Genomic DNA, 16,249 nt, shown 5'->3' on the forward strand with positions numbered 1-16,249 from the left:
GTATTGCTGTATCGATTTTATTACCTATCTGCCCGTTAAGGAAGCACAGGACCTCCAGGCCAGAAGGATAGATGGTGTGTGTTGTCTGAGCATCGGCGTAGTAGTACACCTATCATCAGAAACTGAAGTTAGGAAAGACAACGACACAGACATATAAACAGACAGACAAGCAGGCAGACAGACAGATAGACCAGCAGACAGACAGGCAGGCAGACAAACAGATGGACATAATGACTCAGGGAGACGGAGAGACAGGTCAGACAGACAGACAGACAGACAGGTCAGACAGACGTACTACTTTCCCATCAGCCAGTGAGTGTTTGACATCACCATTGAAGAAGGTGACAGTCACAGACTTCCTGTCAGCAGAGATCTCCTTCCTGGTTCCGTTCCGGAACGTGATGACTCTGCAGCCATTGGACAGGACCTGTTCTATCTAGAGAGAATAGATTCACAATATAATTTGCATAATTCACACAGAAGCACATCCTTGGATATAAAGAGTACAGTACATGACAAAATGTAAGATCATATTGGCTATTTGATTATAGAATTGATTAGGGGTGCACCAATATGAAAATTTGGGCTGATACCGATAACAGATATTAACATTGCTTTTATGGTCGATAACCGATATGTACTGTATAAAACCAAGTTTCTATGATAATCAAATGTTATACATACTGAAAAACACATGGAAACACTGTCTCTATTTCCAAAACATTTGGAAAAGCCGATAAATCATAGATTTACTGCATTGTTTCCTCTCAACAACACACACAACAGCAGCTAGACAGAAATAATTATCTGCTGTTCACATCGGCTCTGTTATGCACATCAGACTGATACCGATATATAAAAATCGTCCGATACCGATATGATTGCAGATATATCGTGCATCCCTAGAAATGATAATGTGCATTGTTCCTTTACCTTTCCATCTGGATAGTGTGTCTCCTCACGCACATCTTTGTCTGTGTGTGTCCCAGGAGTGGACTTAGCCTGTGTGTCGGCGTGTCTCCCAGGGGTGGAGTTAGCCTGTGTGTCCTCTGAGCTTCCTGAGTATGAGGACAGGCTTTCTGGTGGAGGAGGAGGAACACGGAACACATCCATGACGTCTCTCTCATGGACGATACTGTCAGTCTGACATAGAACACCTGTACTTACTCATGGAGGCAGATCCCAGTTCCCCTGACCTCTGAGAACGGAGGTGGAGGTTGCGCTGTGGCTGGGGGGAGACACGAGGCAGCGGAATGAATGAGTGAACTTGCTTGGACACAGAAGCAAAATGCCCTGTGGGTTCATCTTGATTGGGACTGTTTGCACATTAGTACCTACTGTATGCCCCCCAGCAACACAACTGTGTTACTACACTTCAGTTGGTAATGTGACAAAAATGCATCTGGCTTTGAGGACACACGGAAGCAGCACATCCAGCTTTAATGACACCGCTATCCTCCAGACAGGACTAATAGCAATTGAACCGAGCTTGTTCCATCCATTATTGAAGCCGGGTTCTAAAGGATCTTAGAGGTAGAGCAACAGAGGAGTGCAATCTGGTTCGACCACGCCCATGGCTCAAGAGTATTGACAAAGAGCATATTGATTGCATCTCTATAAATTATTGACGAGGTCAAGTCCCTATACTGAGACTCGATATTGTTCATCCTTATCAATAATTACTAGGATGCTTAAAGACCACTTCAGAGACTATTATATGCTTGAATAACCTGATGCTAATTAGATTTCGCCTGACAAGTGGTCTGTCGCAGAGATGAGATGGGATAGCAACATTAACCTTCTGTAATAAGGGTAAGTGCTGCAGTGCCCAAGGGCCTGAGTTTGAAATGACCTAGACACATTCAGTATAGTTGTGTGTGTGTGTGTGTGTGTGTGTGTGTGTGTGTGTGTGTGTGAGCGTGCATGTAGTGTGTGTGTGTGTGAGCGTGCATGTGTGTGTGTGTTATCAGAATACTACTTGACTGTTCACCAAAATAAGAAGCCCACTAACTGTGTGTTCTGCGGAGGAAGCAGCTCTCCTCTGATAGGCTGGCTTGTCGAAGGCAGGCGTGTCACTCCTGGTCCGGGCAACAGCTGCTACAGCTCTGTCAGACACCGTCCTGTATGACGATGATGATGATGGCCTCTGGGGGTAAACAGTCTTAGGAAACAATACAAACACACACACACACACACACACCAGAGTCAGTACCTCCGTATGTCCACAGGGAAGCTGTTCAGTCTAGCCCTTCTGAAAGGGGTTCTGTCCCCATTCCTGTGTTCCATGTCTACTCTAATGGCGTGCAGTCGTGCTGTAACCTCACTGTTTTCTCGGCCTGTCTGTGAGCTGCAGTACTGGTGTCCTGACCCCTCCTGTCCACCGGGCGGTGCGGTCCAGGAGAGTCGAGCCTGTCTCTCAACACCATGTTCTCCCTGCTCAGAACCTCCAGCTGGGTCTGCAGACGGCCATGTGCCAGTGACCAATCACATTCTCTCCTCTGGAACTGCTCCTGCAGCGCCAGGATCTGTTGTCTGAGGTCCTGCACACACACACGCACACACACGCACACACACGCACACACACACACACATCTTCCATATTTGCTGTAGGTGGAAGGTATCGTATACAATGAAATGCTTATCCCAACATAGGGCTTGAACTTATGACCTGAGTGTCATGCTCTGCTGACTGAGCTACCTGGGCAGTTCACGCGCAAGCACATCACACACACACACACACACACACACACACACACACACACACACACACACACACACACACACACACACACACACACACACACAGAATCAGTCTGAACGAGTGGGAGTGTATCCACCCACAAGGAGGTTTTTATGGGGACAATTAAATACTGTTGTCACCAGGTCACCCAAAACCAAAGAGGATATTCGATCACAACATACTGTATACAGTACAGTACGTGTGAATTCCACAGTTTCACAACTGTGGACACAGGAAGTGTCTCAGCTTCCTGCATGGATGTGGCTCCCTGTCATCACTAAAGCTGACCTTCCAACCACATTGTCACCTTTCCTAAACACCTATAAAGTAGCATTTTCATCTGCTAGCTACATTAGTGCCATGATCCTCCTTGTGATAGATAGATAGATAGATAGATAGATAGATAGATAGATAGATAGATAGATAGATAGATAGATAGATAGATAGATAGATAGATAGATAGATAGATAGATAGATACTTTATTGATCCATCTAGGGGTAAATTTGACGTCGGAAATAACAGCAAGGTTTGAAAAAAAAAAAAAACACTAGATAGAGTACTACGCATAAAAAAGAGGAAGAACAGGGACTATATCCAAATGCACAAATACAGCATATGTACAGTAAAGAATTCTAAAGGAGATAAGGACTACAGCCTGTAAAGCAACCCCTGAGTGAGGATTTATGGATTTATGAGGACGCTCACCTCATGGAGTTTTCCAGAACACTGTTCCCCTCTAACAATGAGATGTGACACACACTCACACGCACAAGGGATTGTGCAAGTTATCACGTCTAGGAGAGTGAAACTGAAAACAGTGCAGTGACGGTCTAAATGAATAAGAGTTTATTAAGATATTTCTACATACTTCTACAGTATATGACAGGTAACTACTGTACTCACCAATGTAAATTCTGACGTTTCACAACTGGAGACAGGAAATGTCTCACCTCTCTGTTTATCGTCATCAGTTAGAGGAACGGGAACTGGGTGTATTGAATACAGACCACACACTTCCTCATCTTCCACAACTCTGAACACAGATAAAGATGACATTTACACCTGAATATGAGAAAATTGGTTTAAATTTGACCCTTTGACTGAGGCCCTGGATGTGTTCCATTTTAAATCCATTCCAAGCTGTACCCTTCCATGCGTCCTTGTGTGACCAATCTGAACTTGTCTGCATTGTGTATTGTTATTGCGGAGGGGTGGATCTGAACCCCGGTCTCCTGCGTGACAGACCCTGTTCTAACCATCTACGCCACCAAAAAGCGAACTAATTGGTGACCAGACAGACATTATTTATACTAGTGGAGTGAGTTTATTCAACTGGGTTACACTTCCCCGCAAACCCTGGTTCACATTCGCAATGAGATCTAACCATTTTAGAACATTGCAGAAAAAATCACAGCAGTCTGAATGACCCCATCGCAGGTCAGCTGAAGCCGGCTGATTGAGTCTCAAGAGATTTGACTCGTTTATTAATAGAGCATATTTTATGATAGCTATGGTAGCTAGATAGTTTGGTAACTTTTAATCATACGTCTGGGTAGTGTAATGGCAGCAACTGTGTTTTTAAGATGATCAGTTCAAACTACAGCAAGTGCTGTAAGTAAATTAAAGTAACGTCACATGCTACAGAACAAACCAGGCCAGGTCCAGCCTGGCTTAGGTGCGAGGCTGACTTGTTTCTGTTCAGGACTGGTAGGACGGAAGCTAGGCATGCCACTGAAATAGCTGTGAATTGAAATGACATGAAATAATGTCTGATAAATTAAGATAGGTCTTGTTGCTTGGACACATCAGTTCCAATGCTTCCAATGCTAATCCAGCACAATAAGAGCGGGATAGCCAGTTAGCTCATGGGCTCACAACAACTAGCAGCAGCTTTCATAACAATAATGGTAGCGGTCAGTGACTAAGGCAGTTACACTGATGATAACATAAAGTCATCCCCACCGGGAACCCCGGTCTCCTGGGTGGGAGTCCAATGCTCTCACCACTACTCTACTTGTTCAGTGGAGATCGGCGGGTGGGTTTTGGTGTCCTTCTTCCAGTCCCTAGTGTGGGTTGGGGTTAGAATATGGGTTGGGGTTGGGACAGGATCTGATCTATATGGCAAGGGGTAAAGGTTGAAGTGAAAGGATGAACATGTGGAGGTTTGGGGTATAGTCCCATAAAGTCATCCCCAGCGGGTCTTCAACCCCAGTCTCCAGGGTGGGAGTCCAATGCTCTCACCACTACTCTACTTGTGCAGTGGAGATCGGCGGGTTGATTTTGGTGTCCTTCTTGATTTTGGTGTGCTGGGACTACTGCCTCTTGTGGTGCCAACAGAGAAATGCAGGCCAACATTGCAGTAACGGAGGGAGGGAGGGAGGGAGTGATAACCGGACGAACGCTATACAATACTACTAAAAAAGCATCAATACATTAAGCTCATTCCTCCATCACCACCTAAAGCTGTGCCAGTCAACAGTTAGTCTAATCACCGAAAATAAACCACATGTAGGCGTAGAGCAACTGGTGCATCACATCCCATACAAAAATGAATTACTATAGGATTTGAAGTGTCCTACTCCTATTGTAATGAGGACTGTCTGTCTATAATGCAGTAGCGTACCGTGGGGTCTTGCACAGGGTCTTCTCCGACATTGTTATTACTCCCAATGCCCCCCAACCCCCCCACCCCCCGCACACCCCGTACACACACACGCAGATAGGGAGAGAAACTACGCACGTAGGGGTCAGTGGCGTCTGGTGGGTCCTAGAACCGGGTAAGCCAGGACCAACTTCACGAAGCGCGCACAATTTTTTGGGGGGTGCGCTTTCAAAGCATGCCCTGATGGGTTTCACAGCACCAGAAGGGTGCTGAGCATTGGCATTGGTATTTATATGTAAAACATACAGGAAAACTATAGTAGCCTAGGCTGTTTTTTTTTTACACATCAACAAAGGCCAATAATTTGAGAGCAAGCGAATAAGAGGGCAATATTAAGGCCGAAACAACCAAGCTTTTAGGGACACACTAAATAAACTACAGAGCCATTATATGACAACAATGGCCAAACACCACGAAGAGGAATGACAGGACGATAAGATACACCCCCTTAGGGCACAGCACTCAATAGCCTACTCCCCTACTTCACTAATCAGTGTTTAGGCTACTAGCCTACTAGGCTACTAGGCATATTAGCCCACCGCTCCAGGTCTTGATTTGGTCTTGATTTGATTTGGTCTTGACTTCCGTAAGCTAGAATGTTAAGTGAATAACGAGCTAGTAAGACCGGTGTCAACGGACCGTAATGAGGACTGTAGGGGGCGATGGAGCACTACCAAAATGCAAAACACGGATGAAAATGAAGCGAAATGGCAGAATACAAGACGCATTTAAGTCAAAAACAGTCTGAAAGTCAATTTTCGTGACTCCTTTCACTGAAAGAAGGCGCAAAAATCAAGTTTTGTTTGGATTTGGGGCAGTGGCTAGTTTCAGTGCAAACTAGAATGGAGAAGTAAGACGCCTCCTTCCCTCCATTAGTCTGGGGGTCCACCATGGGCAAGTGGTAGTACCTCCTAGCCTACCTGGGGTTACAGGTAAAAACCCCCGATGGACAAAAATCTTAGAGGAAGAGGGACCCGGCCCGGAGGAAGTCCGGGGCCCTCGTCTGGAGCCAGGCCCAGACGGAGGGCCTGTCTGCGAGCGCCTGGTGGCCTGGCTTACCATGGAGCCCGGCCGGGCCCATCCCGAAAAAGCGACGTGGAGACACCATCTCATCCTCCATCCCGTGGACCCACCACCCGCGGGAGGAACTGTCGGGGTCGGGTGTGCTGCCAACTAGGTGGCAGTGAAAGCGGTGGGCACCGACAGACTGGACCCGGGCGGCAAACACTGGCTCTGGGGACATGGAACGTGACCTCGCTGGGGGGGGAAGGAGCCGGAGCTTGTGAGGGAGGTGGAGTGATACCAATTACACCTGGTGAGGCTAACCTCCACGCACAGCACCGGCGCCGGAACCAAACTCCTGGATAGGGGTTGGACCCTGTTCTTCTCCGGAGTTGCTCACGGTATGAGGCGTAAGGCAGGTGTGGCTATACTAGCTAGCCCCCAGCTGAGCGCCTCTGTGCTGGAGTTCACCCCAGTGGACGAGAGGGTCGCCTCCCTGCGCCTTAGGACTGTGGGGGAGGGGACTTTGACTGTGGTTTGTGCGTATGCAATATACAAATAAATAAGGCATTCTTAAAATCATTTACAAATGTTTTACTACATATTAACTAACATTAATTAATGTTGAACAAATCATTTACAGTTAATGTTGAAAATGTGTTATAAATCATCTACAGATCATTTGTGAATGTTTAACTAGTATATTTACAAATAATTTATGAATCATTTACACATGTTTATAAATGATCTGTTAATGATTAGTTCATTATTAACAAATGTTTTATAAATGCCTTATAACTGATCATTATTATAAAGTGTTACCAATGTGCCTTAAGCACCGTCTCTATCAATCACCACCTAATCAACACCTTCCAACTTCCTACTGTCATTTTCATCTTCCTCAGTGATATGTTGACTCATGTGGTGTGTACTTTAGTGCCTGCTGGCAGCTGATCATCACCAAAGCCCCCTCCCCCGCAATATCCGCACAAAACCGAGAGATCATGACTTTACCTGTGCGTCATGGGGCTCCATCCTAGGACATGTGTGAGGAGGACAGGCCTGACTCCTCGTCTGAGTAGAGGACAATCCATCACTCCTGCTGCCGGCTCTCTTCCCTCTCACTGTCTGCTCCGTTCTCTCTCTGGGGAAAACACGACACTATACAGATAAGACAAGGACATCATCTCTGAGACAAGAACATACAGACATGTTTCAGTGTTGTTGTTTTTTACCTTCTCTATCTGGTTAAGAAGTGGTGTAATCAATTGCGACACAAATGTAAAATCAGATTTCTCTCACAGTCATCAGAATGCCAATACGTTTCACCTGTTAAGTGTCATCCCTTCCTCCTGTTCCATTCGGGCCAATGAGTCCTGGTTCTCTGCTTTGAGTTTCCGTGGTTTTGACAACATTTGATTTCCTACGAGAGGGTAAAGTGTGTGTTAGCTGTTTTTGTAGCAGGGGGGGGGGTTGGGAAATGGGGTCAAACCCCAAGCCCGAACCACGTTTTGTGGGCGACATCTACAGTACGCAGCACGCTGAGGCAAACGAGGTCTCGATGGCAAGGGCGTGCAGTCGCGAGCTGTTTCCGCTCACTACGTGTCTCCAGAATGGCTCTCGATCTCCACAGTCCACACGTGCCACCCACCTGAGAGTTCAGCAGGGTATGTGTGACTGAATGACACTAATATTGCAGCTGCTCTCCAAAACTACACTACATAGCTCCATTGGAGCTCCTGCACTGTGACTGACCCTCAAAATGTGTGTGTACGCCTTCTCTGGATGGGCTTGAGAGCAGAATACATAGACAGTCTACTGGTTTATTCTACGGTTCTACTACACAGATGTGTTCTATTTCTGACAGTCCATTAGACAGTCTGCTCACCCCGCTGGGGTCTGTGGTTAGGAGATCTGGTCTTCACGCTCTCTCTTGTTCCAGACGTTCCTTCAGGGACAATCTGCTCCCTGGGCTCCGAGGAGGACAGACGTCTCGGCATCCTCCCGGTTCCTCTGTGGCTGTTCCCTGGCAGCACGGTTCTCACTGTGGGGGTTCTCCTGGCAGAGTGAGCGTGCGGTGACCGTGACGCCGTCTCGGTTACACGCCAGTGGATGTCCCTAAGCTCTGAGGGTTAAAAGAAGCATAGATAGGCTATGCTTTCTAGGATTCTTTTTATTTTAATACTTGGTGCCTCTTCTTTTTTCCTCAATTCTTAAAGGGGTAGTGTGCTATTTTGGACATATAGCTCTATTTGTGGTCTGTCTACCATGAACCTGAAACATAGAGATAAAAACTTCACTGATTGTTCCAGTATTGAGTTAGCTGCAGTTATGCAGGCTCTCATTGGGCTACAATGGAAGCCAATGGGGCATATGTAAATGTGTTGGAAAAACCTGAGTGATCCTATAGTCCTCCATGGGAGCAGTGAAAACAAGTGCCAGGGGAACCCTTATGTCCAAGCCATACCAAACATATATTCGGAAAATTCAAAATATTCGGATTGCGATACATTTCACATGAGAGCATACTGAGACTGGTAAGATTACACCCTGTGCTTCCTGTCCCGGAAAAGCACATTTATCATAGTTTTTCCAAAACATTTACATAAATTATGTCCCATTGACTTCCATTGTAGCCCAGTGAGAGCTTGCAGGCAAACTGAAGCTACTGTAGCTCAATACTGTAACGATCAATGAAATGATGGTCTCTATGTTTCAAGTTCAAGGTACAGTAGACAGACCACAAATAGGGCAAAGGCCGGATTCATAGTCGCCGCAAACTACATAGGCGCAAGCTTCGCAAGACCACGCAAGATCTCATTGTGTGTCATGCCAAAATTTGTCACTTGACGCAAGCAATAGTGCAATTCCTTGTGTTTTCACAAAACAAAACACAGAACGCAAGCTCTCGAGTCATGTTGGAGCTTGCGTTCACAACGTAGCTTGCGTTGTTTACGTGGACTATGAATCAGGCCTAAATGTCCAAAATAGCACACTATTTCTATTTCTTATTTCTACATTATGTTGTGATTGGAAATTTATTTCTTAACTTATCCTGTGGTCTCACCATCACTGGAGCTGGAAACGGAGGAGGAGGGATGGTGGAGGAAAGTGGGCCCCTGGTCCTGGTCCTGGCTCTGGGGTTGAATGATCAGCAGGCCTTCCCCGGCCTCGCTGGGGGCGTCACTGGCATAGTCGTCCTCCGAGAGGTCCAGGTGACGGTCCTCGCACCCGGGCCGAGGAGGCAGAGACGGGGGGGAGGGTCGCTGGTGGGCCTCGGGGGAGGGGTGGTCCTCCACCCCGCCCTCCTCTTCCTCCTCGGGGCTGGAGGCAAGGTTACTGGAGCTGCTCCCATAAGACAGCAACCTCCCAGCTCCGGTCCTGGCTTGACCTATCACCTTTAACCCTGCTCGCTGACCTTGGTGAGGCTCCTCCCTGCAACTGCTCTGAGCGCCCCCTCTCTCCTCCGTGTCTGTAGGGAGGGAGTCAGGCCCAAGCCCTGTGACCCTTACTATGTGGTCATTAACTGTCATGAAACCAAAACTTCCCTCTAAAACTCTGACCGTAGGGGGAACTTTGCTGTTGAGCGGTTTTGTGGACTGGCTTTTACCAGTTTGCACCAGCCGTGGCTCATTCAGCTCAGCTCGTTCACGGTCAGAGTCTCTCCTCACAAGGGGCAGCGTGATATTACGCAACACCCCCTTCTTCTCACCCTGTTCTGCAGACGTCACCCGCGCCGACCTCGCCAGACGATTTCTGCGCGACCCGGTGACCCCTCCCTGACCCTGTCCCTCCCTGTCAGCGGGGGACACAGTAGTTCCAGTGTTCTCATTGGTCGCGGACTGCCGCTCCTCTCTGCGCCTCGCCACTCTCTCCGGCTTAACGACCGCCGGCTGTTTATTTTCCTGTTCGCTACGACGCCTGTTGGCTGTTCTCATGGCCCCGGCTGGCTGGTTAACCCTGTCTTCTCCCTCTCGTGCTGCAGGTCTGCTGCATCTATCGTGTGATTGGCTGAGGGTTCGGTGTGGGGCAGGGCCGCTGGTTGGCGGGGTGAAGGGGAATTCGATCCTGGGGTTGAGCTCCAGGAAGGGAGCTGATGAGCGCCTCCGCTGCCCACCTGAGGTCAACTTCCTGTTGGGCAGCTGGGAGAGGTAAGCCCTACGGAGACTGTTCTTACTCCTGGACATTCCCTCGCCCTTACGCAGGAAGTACCGTCCTCCTGCAACTCTCCTGGCTTCCTGCAGGTCCTGAGAGAGAGAGAGAGACAGAGAGAGAGAGAGAGAGAGAGAGAGAGAGAGACAGAGAGAGAGAGACTGGGGACTACGGATGGAAAATAGCCTCCCGGCTAAATCTGGCATTTTTTACACTTTGTTCATTTACAGATGATCACTGTGTTCATTAATAATGCATTGTCCTGCCTAAATAAACAAATAAATGAGAGAGTGAGAGAGAGAGAGAGAGAGAGAGAGACAAGTCAAGGCACATGGACCTACTGCTACTGAGAACCAAAGAGAACAAGAATTGCTTGGCTCTCCCAAATGTCATGAGCCACATTACTGTGACCTGCCGCCAAGCACTTTGAACCCTTTTCATTCGTTCCTTGAGAGAGGGCAAGAACCAGAGTTAAGCTTTATACCAGCTGTGGCGCTATATGTAAAGCAACTGACTATTCAGTGAATTAATATTATATATAATGTGTAAAAGATCCCAGTGGGTCTCAAACCCACAACTTTGTCATTGATAGCACCATGCTTACAACAACCTGAGCTACACAGGACCTGAACTCTTCAGGCCAGTCCCAGGAGTGCACTATCTTGTTCCTGTCCTGCCCTAACACGTCTGGCTCAGACCATACTCTGGGATTGGCCTACTCTACCTGGCTCAGAGACCATGCTCCTGTATGATTGGCTGGACGTACCTGCCTGGCTCAGACCAATAGTGCTCTGTGATTGGCCTGCTGTACCTGTTTCTCCATCAGCATAGCGTCTTCATCCACCTTCAGCTGCTCCTCCACAAACGCCTCAAATGTCTTCTCCCTCTCCCTCAGCGCTGGCCGGATGGGTCTACGGAAGGGGAGACATGGTGCTAAAGCTCACGGAGCAGTGCTGTCCTCCTACTGAGCTCTACCTACTTCAGGGCTGTGCAATAAAATCGATACAGCAATACATCGCAATATTGTTTTTCGCGATACTGTATCGATTTTCCGCAGTACTGTATCGATAGGAAAGGAAAGGAGAATGTACGGAACAAGGCAGGGAATACATTTAGATATAGATATAGAAAATGAAGGATAGAATTCAGTCAAAGATACATTATTCATGTTTTAAATGGATTTAAAATGTCCTTCCATTCCTTCCGCCCACAGGATCACCCCAGGGAGTGGGGGATGTTGTATTTTCAGCTGTATTTTAATTTTTAATTTTCAGCAAATTATGTTGAGTATCATAATATGTATTGTATGTATGGTATCATATCGCAATGAATCGTGATACGTATCGTGACCCGTGTATAATATTGTATCGTGAGGTCCTTGCCCATACCCAGCCCTAACCTACATGCTGCGGTCACTGCTGCACCCTAATCCTTTGTTTGTTGATTGTGAAACTTGGTCAGTATTGGTCAATAGGTGTCTATTACTCAAGTGCTTTTGGTCACACCTGTTTTGAGTGCTCACTGGATTACTCCTACACAGGTGAACAACCAGCAGACTGGTGACTGGTGAACTCTGACCTGCTAACATGGAACTTTGGTAGACACCGGTGAGTACCGTATCAAAGAGAGTGTTAAAATACTGTACCTGTCCTCTGGGTTAGCAGGCAGGTGTCTCCTGATCCCGAAGGGGCTAACAGGACCCTGCGACTCCCCCTCCTCCGCCCTGTCCTCCCCTGCCCCTCCTCTCTCCTCCCTGATGGGAGACAGGCTCCTCTGTCCTGCTGCATTCTGCCTTGGCCTGTCTGGGTGAGAAAGATACACAATTACAGCCTGTTCGCTTGTGAGTGTGTGTGTGTGTGTGTGTGGGGGGGGGGGGGTCAGTATGTGTGCATCAGAGCTTTTCGCACAGCCATAGATTTGCTAGAAATTCCAACTCCGTCAAGATTGTTAATAACTACCATGGATGTATTAATAGAACTACTGACTCCATGGAAAACGTTGAGTCCACTTCCTGGACACATTTAAACGTGCCGGTAGGGGGTTGTTTTTGTCTTAGTTATGCCAGATCCAGGAGCAGCCAGAACAGAAACTAGTACAGTGAGTCATTCCAGCTTAATCATTAACACCTGCAGAGGGTTGCGGTTTCTATCCTGCAGGTGTATAATTTGAGTAAATGTGACCACCTGTGGATCGAAACCCATGTCCAAACCACCTCAACTACACTGAACATGTCTCCTCCAGGTCCTCCCCCATCACGGCACCAAGACTGACAGCGGTCAAACCCGGTTCTCCCACACACTACAATGTTCCCTCTGGGATATTCTTTTTCTCCAAGCTCCTTCCTGGACAGATTGATTTAGCGATCATCCTGCACTAGGCTGATAAGTCATCCCAGCTGTGTTTTTCATGACTGTGGTAATTTGGGACACTGGCAGGCCTACGGGGGCAGACCATAAGGAATTGACAATGAAACCACAGCTACTGTCGATGGCACGAGCCACGGCAGGCCAGTGTGTACTTAGTAACTGTGTTGCACCTGGACTGGCGTTTTCCCGTTTTTACATTTTCTGACATTTTCACAGTCTGATCTCCACAGGTTTTTTTTTGTTGCCAAACCACACATCTACTACATAGGGAAATGATTATGTCATTTTATGGGAATAACTTAGAATGTGTGGAGTTCTAGGCTGATGTAGGTCATGTCCTCTCCTTGGCTCCGGAACATTCCCCAGGAGAAACAGACAGGCCTCAAGAGACGAGTCTGAACTAGCTCCTAAGCTGCACAATGAGTATAAGGCATGTTGGTTGGAGGCTTCACACCAACATTTTTTTACTCCCTTAGGACACAACATTCCAACTGCCCTCATTTACTTTTCCTTACATGTAGAAAATGTGACAGGAAAAAAACTACAGACCATGTTGTTTCGGCCTGTAAATATAATATCATATTTCCCAGGAAAAGTCTCGTACTCAACTCAGTAACATAGCTATCATTCCTGCTCCTTGGAGATCAGAGATATTCCATCTCACAGCCTCTAACCTCTCTCAGACCAAGTTCTCTCTCTCTCGGTTTCATCAATCAAACCTGTCATTCATGACAACGTCAGCTCACTCTTCCCAGTGATTTGTCCTGTCCCCTCTCTTATCCCTTTCACTCAGGAGCACCCTGGAGAGATGTGCCAGGGTTGATAAATAATAATAGGTGAAGAAAATGATTCCATAATGATTTTCTCTCTCTCTCTCTCTCTCTGTCTTTCTCTCTCTCTCCGCTGCCTGCCAGTCCTGTTCCCCCAGCAAAGACACACCTCCTCTCCTCTGGGGCTGCTCTGGGCGGGGCTATGCCAGCAACAAGTCTGAACAGTCTGAAAGGAAGGAGGGACGGAGGGAAGGGAGGGGGTGGAATTAGTTCCAGGCTTCAGCAGTTAGTTCTTAAGTCTCAGTTTCAGCACGCCTGCACACAGCTCGGAGCTCACAGCCTAAACACACACACAGACACACAGCCTGAGAAGAAAGACTATCCCTGGAGCTGCGATTTGAAGACTGCTCTTAGTTTGAATGCCATCACTGTTTGAGCTGTGAGCTTTTCTCCTCATTGGAATTCCAAACACACTCATTTGGATTTGTATGTATTTTATTTTGCTTGTGAAACGTTCTGATAAGTTGGCTGGAAATGGCGGCTAAAATATTTAATATCACCGACTACAATGCCATCGAGGACTGCGAGACTACTAACCAGCCTCTGTACAACTTCTACGCTGCGGTGATGATCATCATCTCCTTTGCGGCCCTGCCACTCAACATCTCCGTGCTCCACCTCTTCATCTTCAAGCTCAAGTTCTGGAAATCTAACAGCAACAACGTGTTCCTGTTCAACCTGGTCCTTGCCGACATCCTGCTGCTGATATGTTTGCCTGTCAAAGTCTACAACTTCATCCACGGGGAGAGGCGCAGCGAAAACGAAGTGCTCTGCAAGGCCATGCTCTTCATGCTCTTCCTCAACCGGGGGGCTAGCATCGCCTTCCTCACCGTCACCTCCGTCGACCGCTACTTCAACGTGGTACACCCCGGGAGGAAGAACCTCCTGAAAGCCCTGAAGAAGTCCCCGCACATCTCCGTCCTGATCTGGCTCCTGCTCTTGCCCCTGACCATCCCCACCATGCTGAAGACCTTCGAGTGCTGCAACAGCCACAGGAGCTACAACTCCACGGACAAACACGACGACGTCCTGGTGAAGGACGTGGTGGACAGCCTGAGGGAGGTGGTGTTCTTCACCCAGATCCTGGTGCCCTTCCTGGTGCTGCTCTATTGCACCGTGCGCATTGTCAACCGCCTGAAGATGAAGACAGTGGGCGACAAGACCAAACTGAGGAGGGCCGTGTTCCTGGTGTCCTCCGTCATGGTGGTGTTCTCCGTCTGCTTCCTGCCGTGCACCCTGGCCAGGATGATCCTGCTGATCGTCCGGGTGCAGGAGTGGAAGAGGTCGGAGGACGTGGCCGCCCAGGTGTTCGATGGCCTCATGGTCCTCTCGTACATCGACTGCCTGCTGGACCCGCTGGTCTACTGCTTCTGCAGCACCAAGTTCAAAGGCCTCTACCTGGCCAATTATTTCCCTTGTTTGGTGAAGAGAGACGCACTGCCATTAGACAGCAGCAACTCGGGAAACACCCCTAATCCCAAACGCAACCATACCATGGCTACAGCGTACTAGGTAAGACTGCCTGCTGAGGAAAAATAATTTTCTCATCTGAAAGACAGTCCATGAAAAGACATTTGTAGACATTTAGGTTTTCTTTGTGTCCAGAAGATGGATAGGACATGGGTGTATATTTTTTTTCAGGCATCCATGCTATTTATGGTTGCCGGGGCGAAAGTTCACCATGTCCATGTTGCTCTGTCCAGACCTGTGTTGGTTCCCATGGTGACTCGTCTACCGTGTCTAGACCTGTTGTGATTCACTATCCTCACCACTGATTCACCGTGCAGTAAACTGTCATGTGATTGGTCTCACATACAGAACCTGAATCATTATGAGGTCATCATGCTGACATCGTGCTGTTATGAATAACAGCAATGGCTACTAATAACTGGGTCAAATATGTAGTCGGACATTTATGTGAAGTTTTACAAGGAGTGTGCCATGAAATGTAAAGTGTACAATTCAAATGTTGTTTTTGACAATATTGCCCAATACACAATATCTGTTCAATATTTGTTAACCTCCTATATCAATCCCCCCGGCTGCTCAAGATTCAACAACTGATAGACCTGTATATCGTTGATGCTGAAAGAATCACTGAGTTGGTTCAGCTGTGTGTAGTAGTTGAGCAATGGCTCTTAGCCTGGGTGGGGCGTGTTGGGACAGGATCTCTCCCCAGGCCTCCTTTCATTCCCAGAGGAGGCAGAGGTGTCGGGCAGCAGAGAAACCTACTTTAGCTGGATCTACCAGACTAGAAAGAAAGTTACCAGCAGTAGTTCCACCCCTAGAATTACAACCCAGGTGCATGGCTTGGTCCACTCCAGCAGTCGTCAGCACGGGTGTCGTTGGGTCAAACCACTGGGCTGGGAGAGAGGGGTGGAGCAGCAGACCTGAGGGGAGAAACCCAAGCCAAGCCAAGGTTAGACGTGATGGAATTGGAAAATTCCATTCTGCTCCAGTAGACTGTGTAAATCAAATCAAAGGGTCTATCCAGAA

The 16,249-nt window shown here is 47.7% G+C and overlaps 2 protein-coding genes across 2 annotated transcripts in view; both read left to right on the forward strand.

Annotated features, from left to right (window-relative positions):
* trim67 (tripartite motif containing 67) overlaps positions 1–16,249 on the forward strand; it is a gene marked incomplete at both ends in the record, with an annotated part of 298,614 nt that overhangs the window by 106,195 nt on the left and 176,170 nt on the right. The window lies entirely within an intron of this gene.
* Positions 14,228–15,265, forward strand: LOC311321983 (12-(S)-hydroxy-5,8,10,14-eicosatetraenoic acid receptor-like; the record flags this gene model as incomplete). Its single annotated transcript, XM_084453996.1, has 1 exon — positions 14,228–15,265. The coding sequence occupies one exon, from the start codon at positions 14,228–14,230 to the stop codon at positions 15,263–15,265; it is 1,038 nt and encodes a 345-aa protein (XP_084310122.1).

Source organism: Borostomias antarcticus, assembly GCF_949987555.1.
Source record: "Borostomias antarcticus genome assembly, chromosome: 19".
Classification (NCBI taxonomy): Eukaryota; Metazoa; Chordata; class Actinopteri; order Stomiiformes; family Stomiidae; genus Borostomias; species Borostomias antarcticus.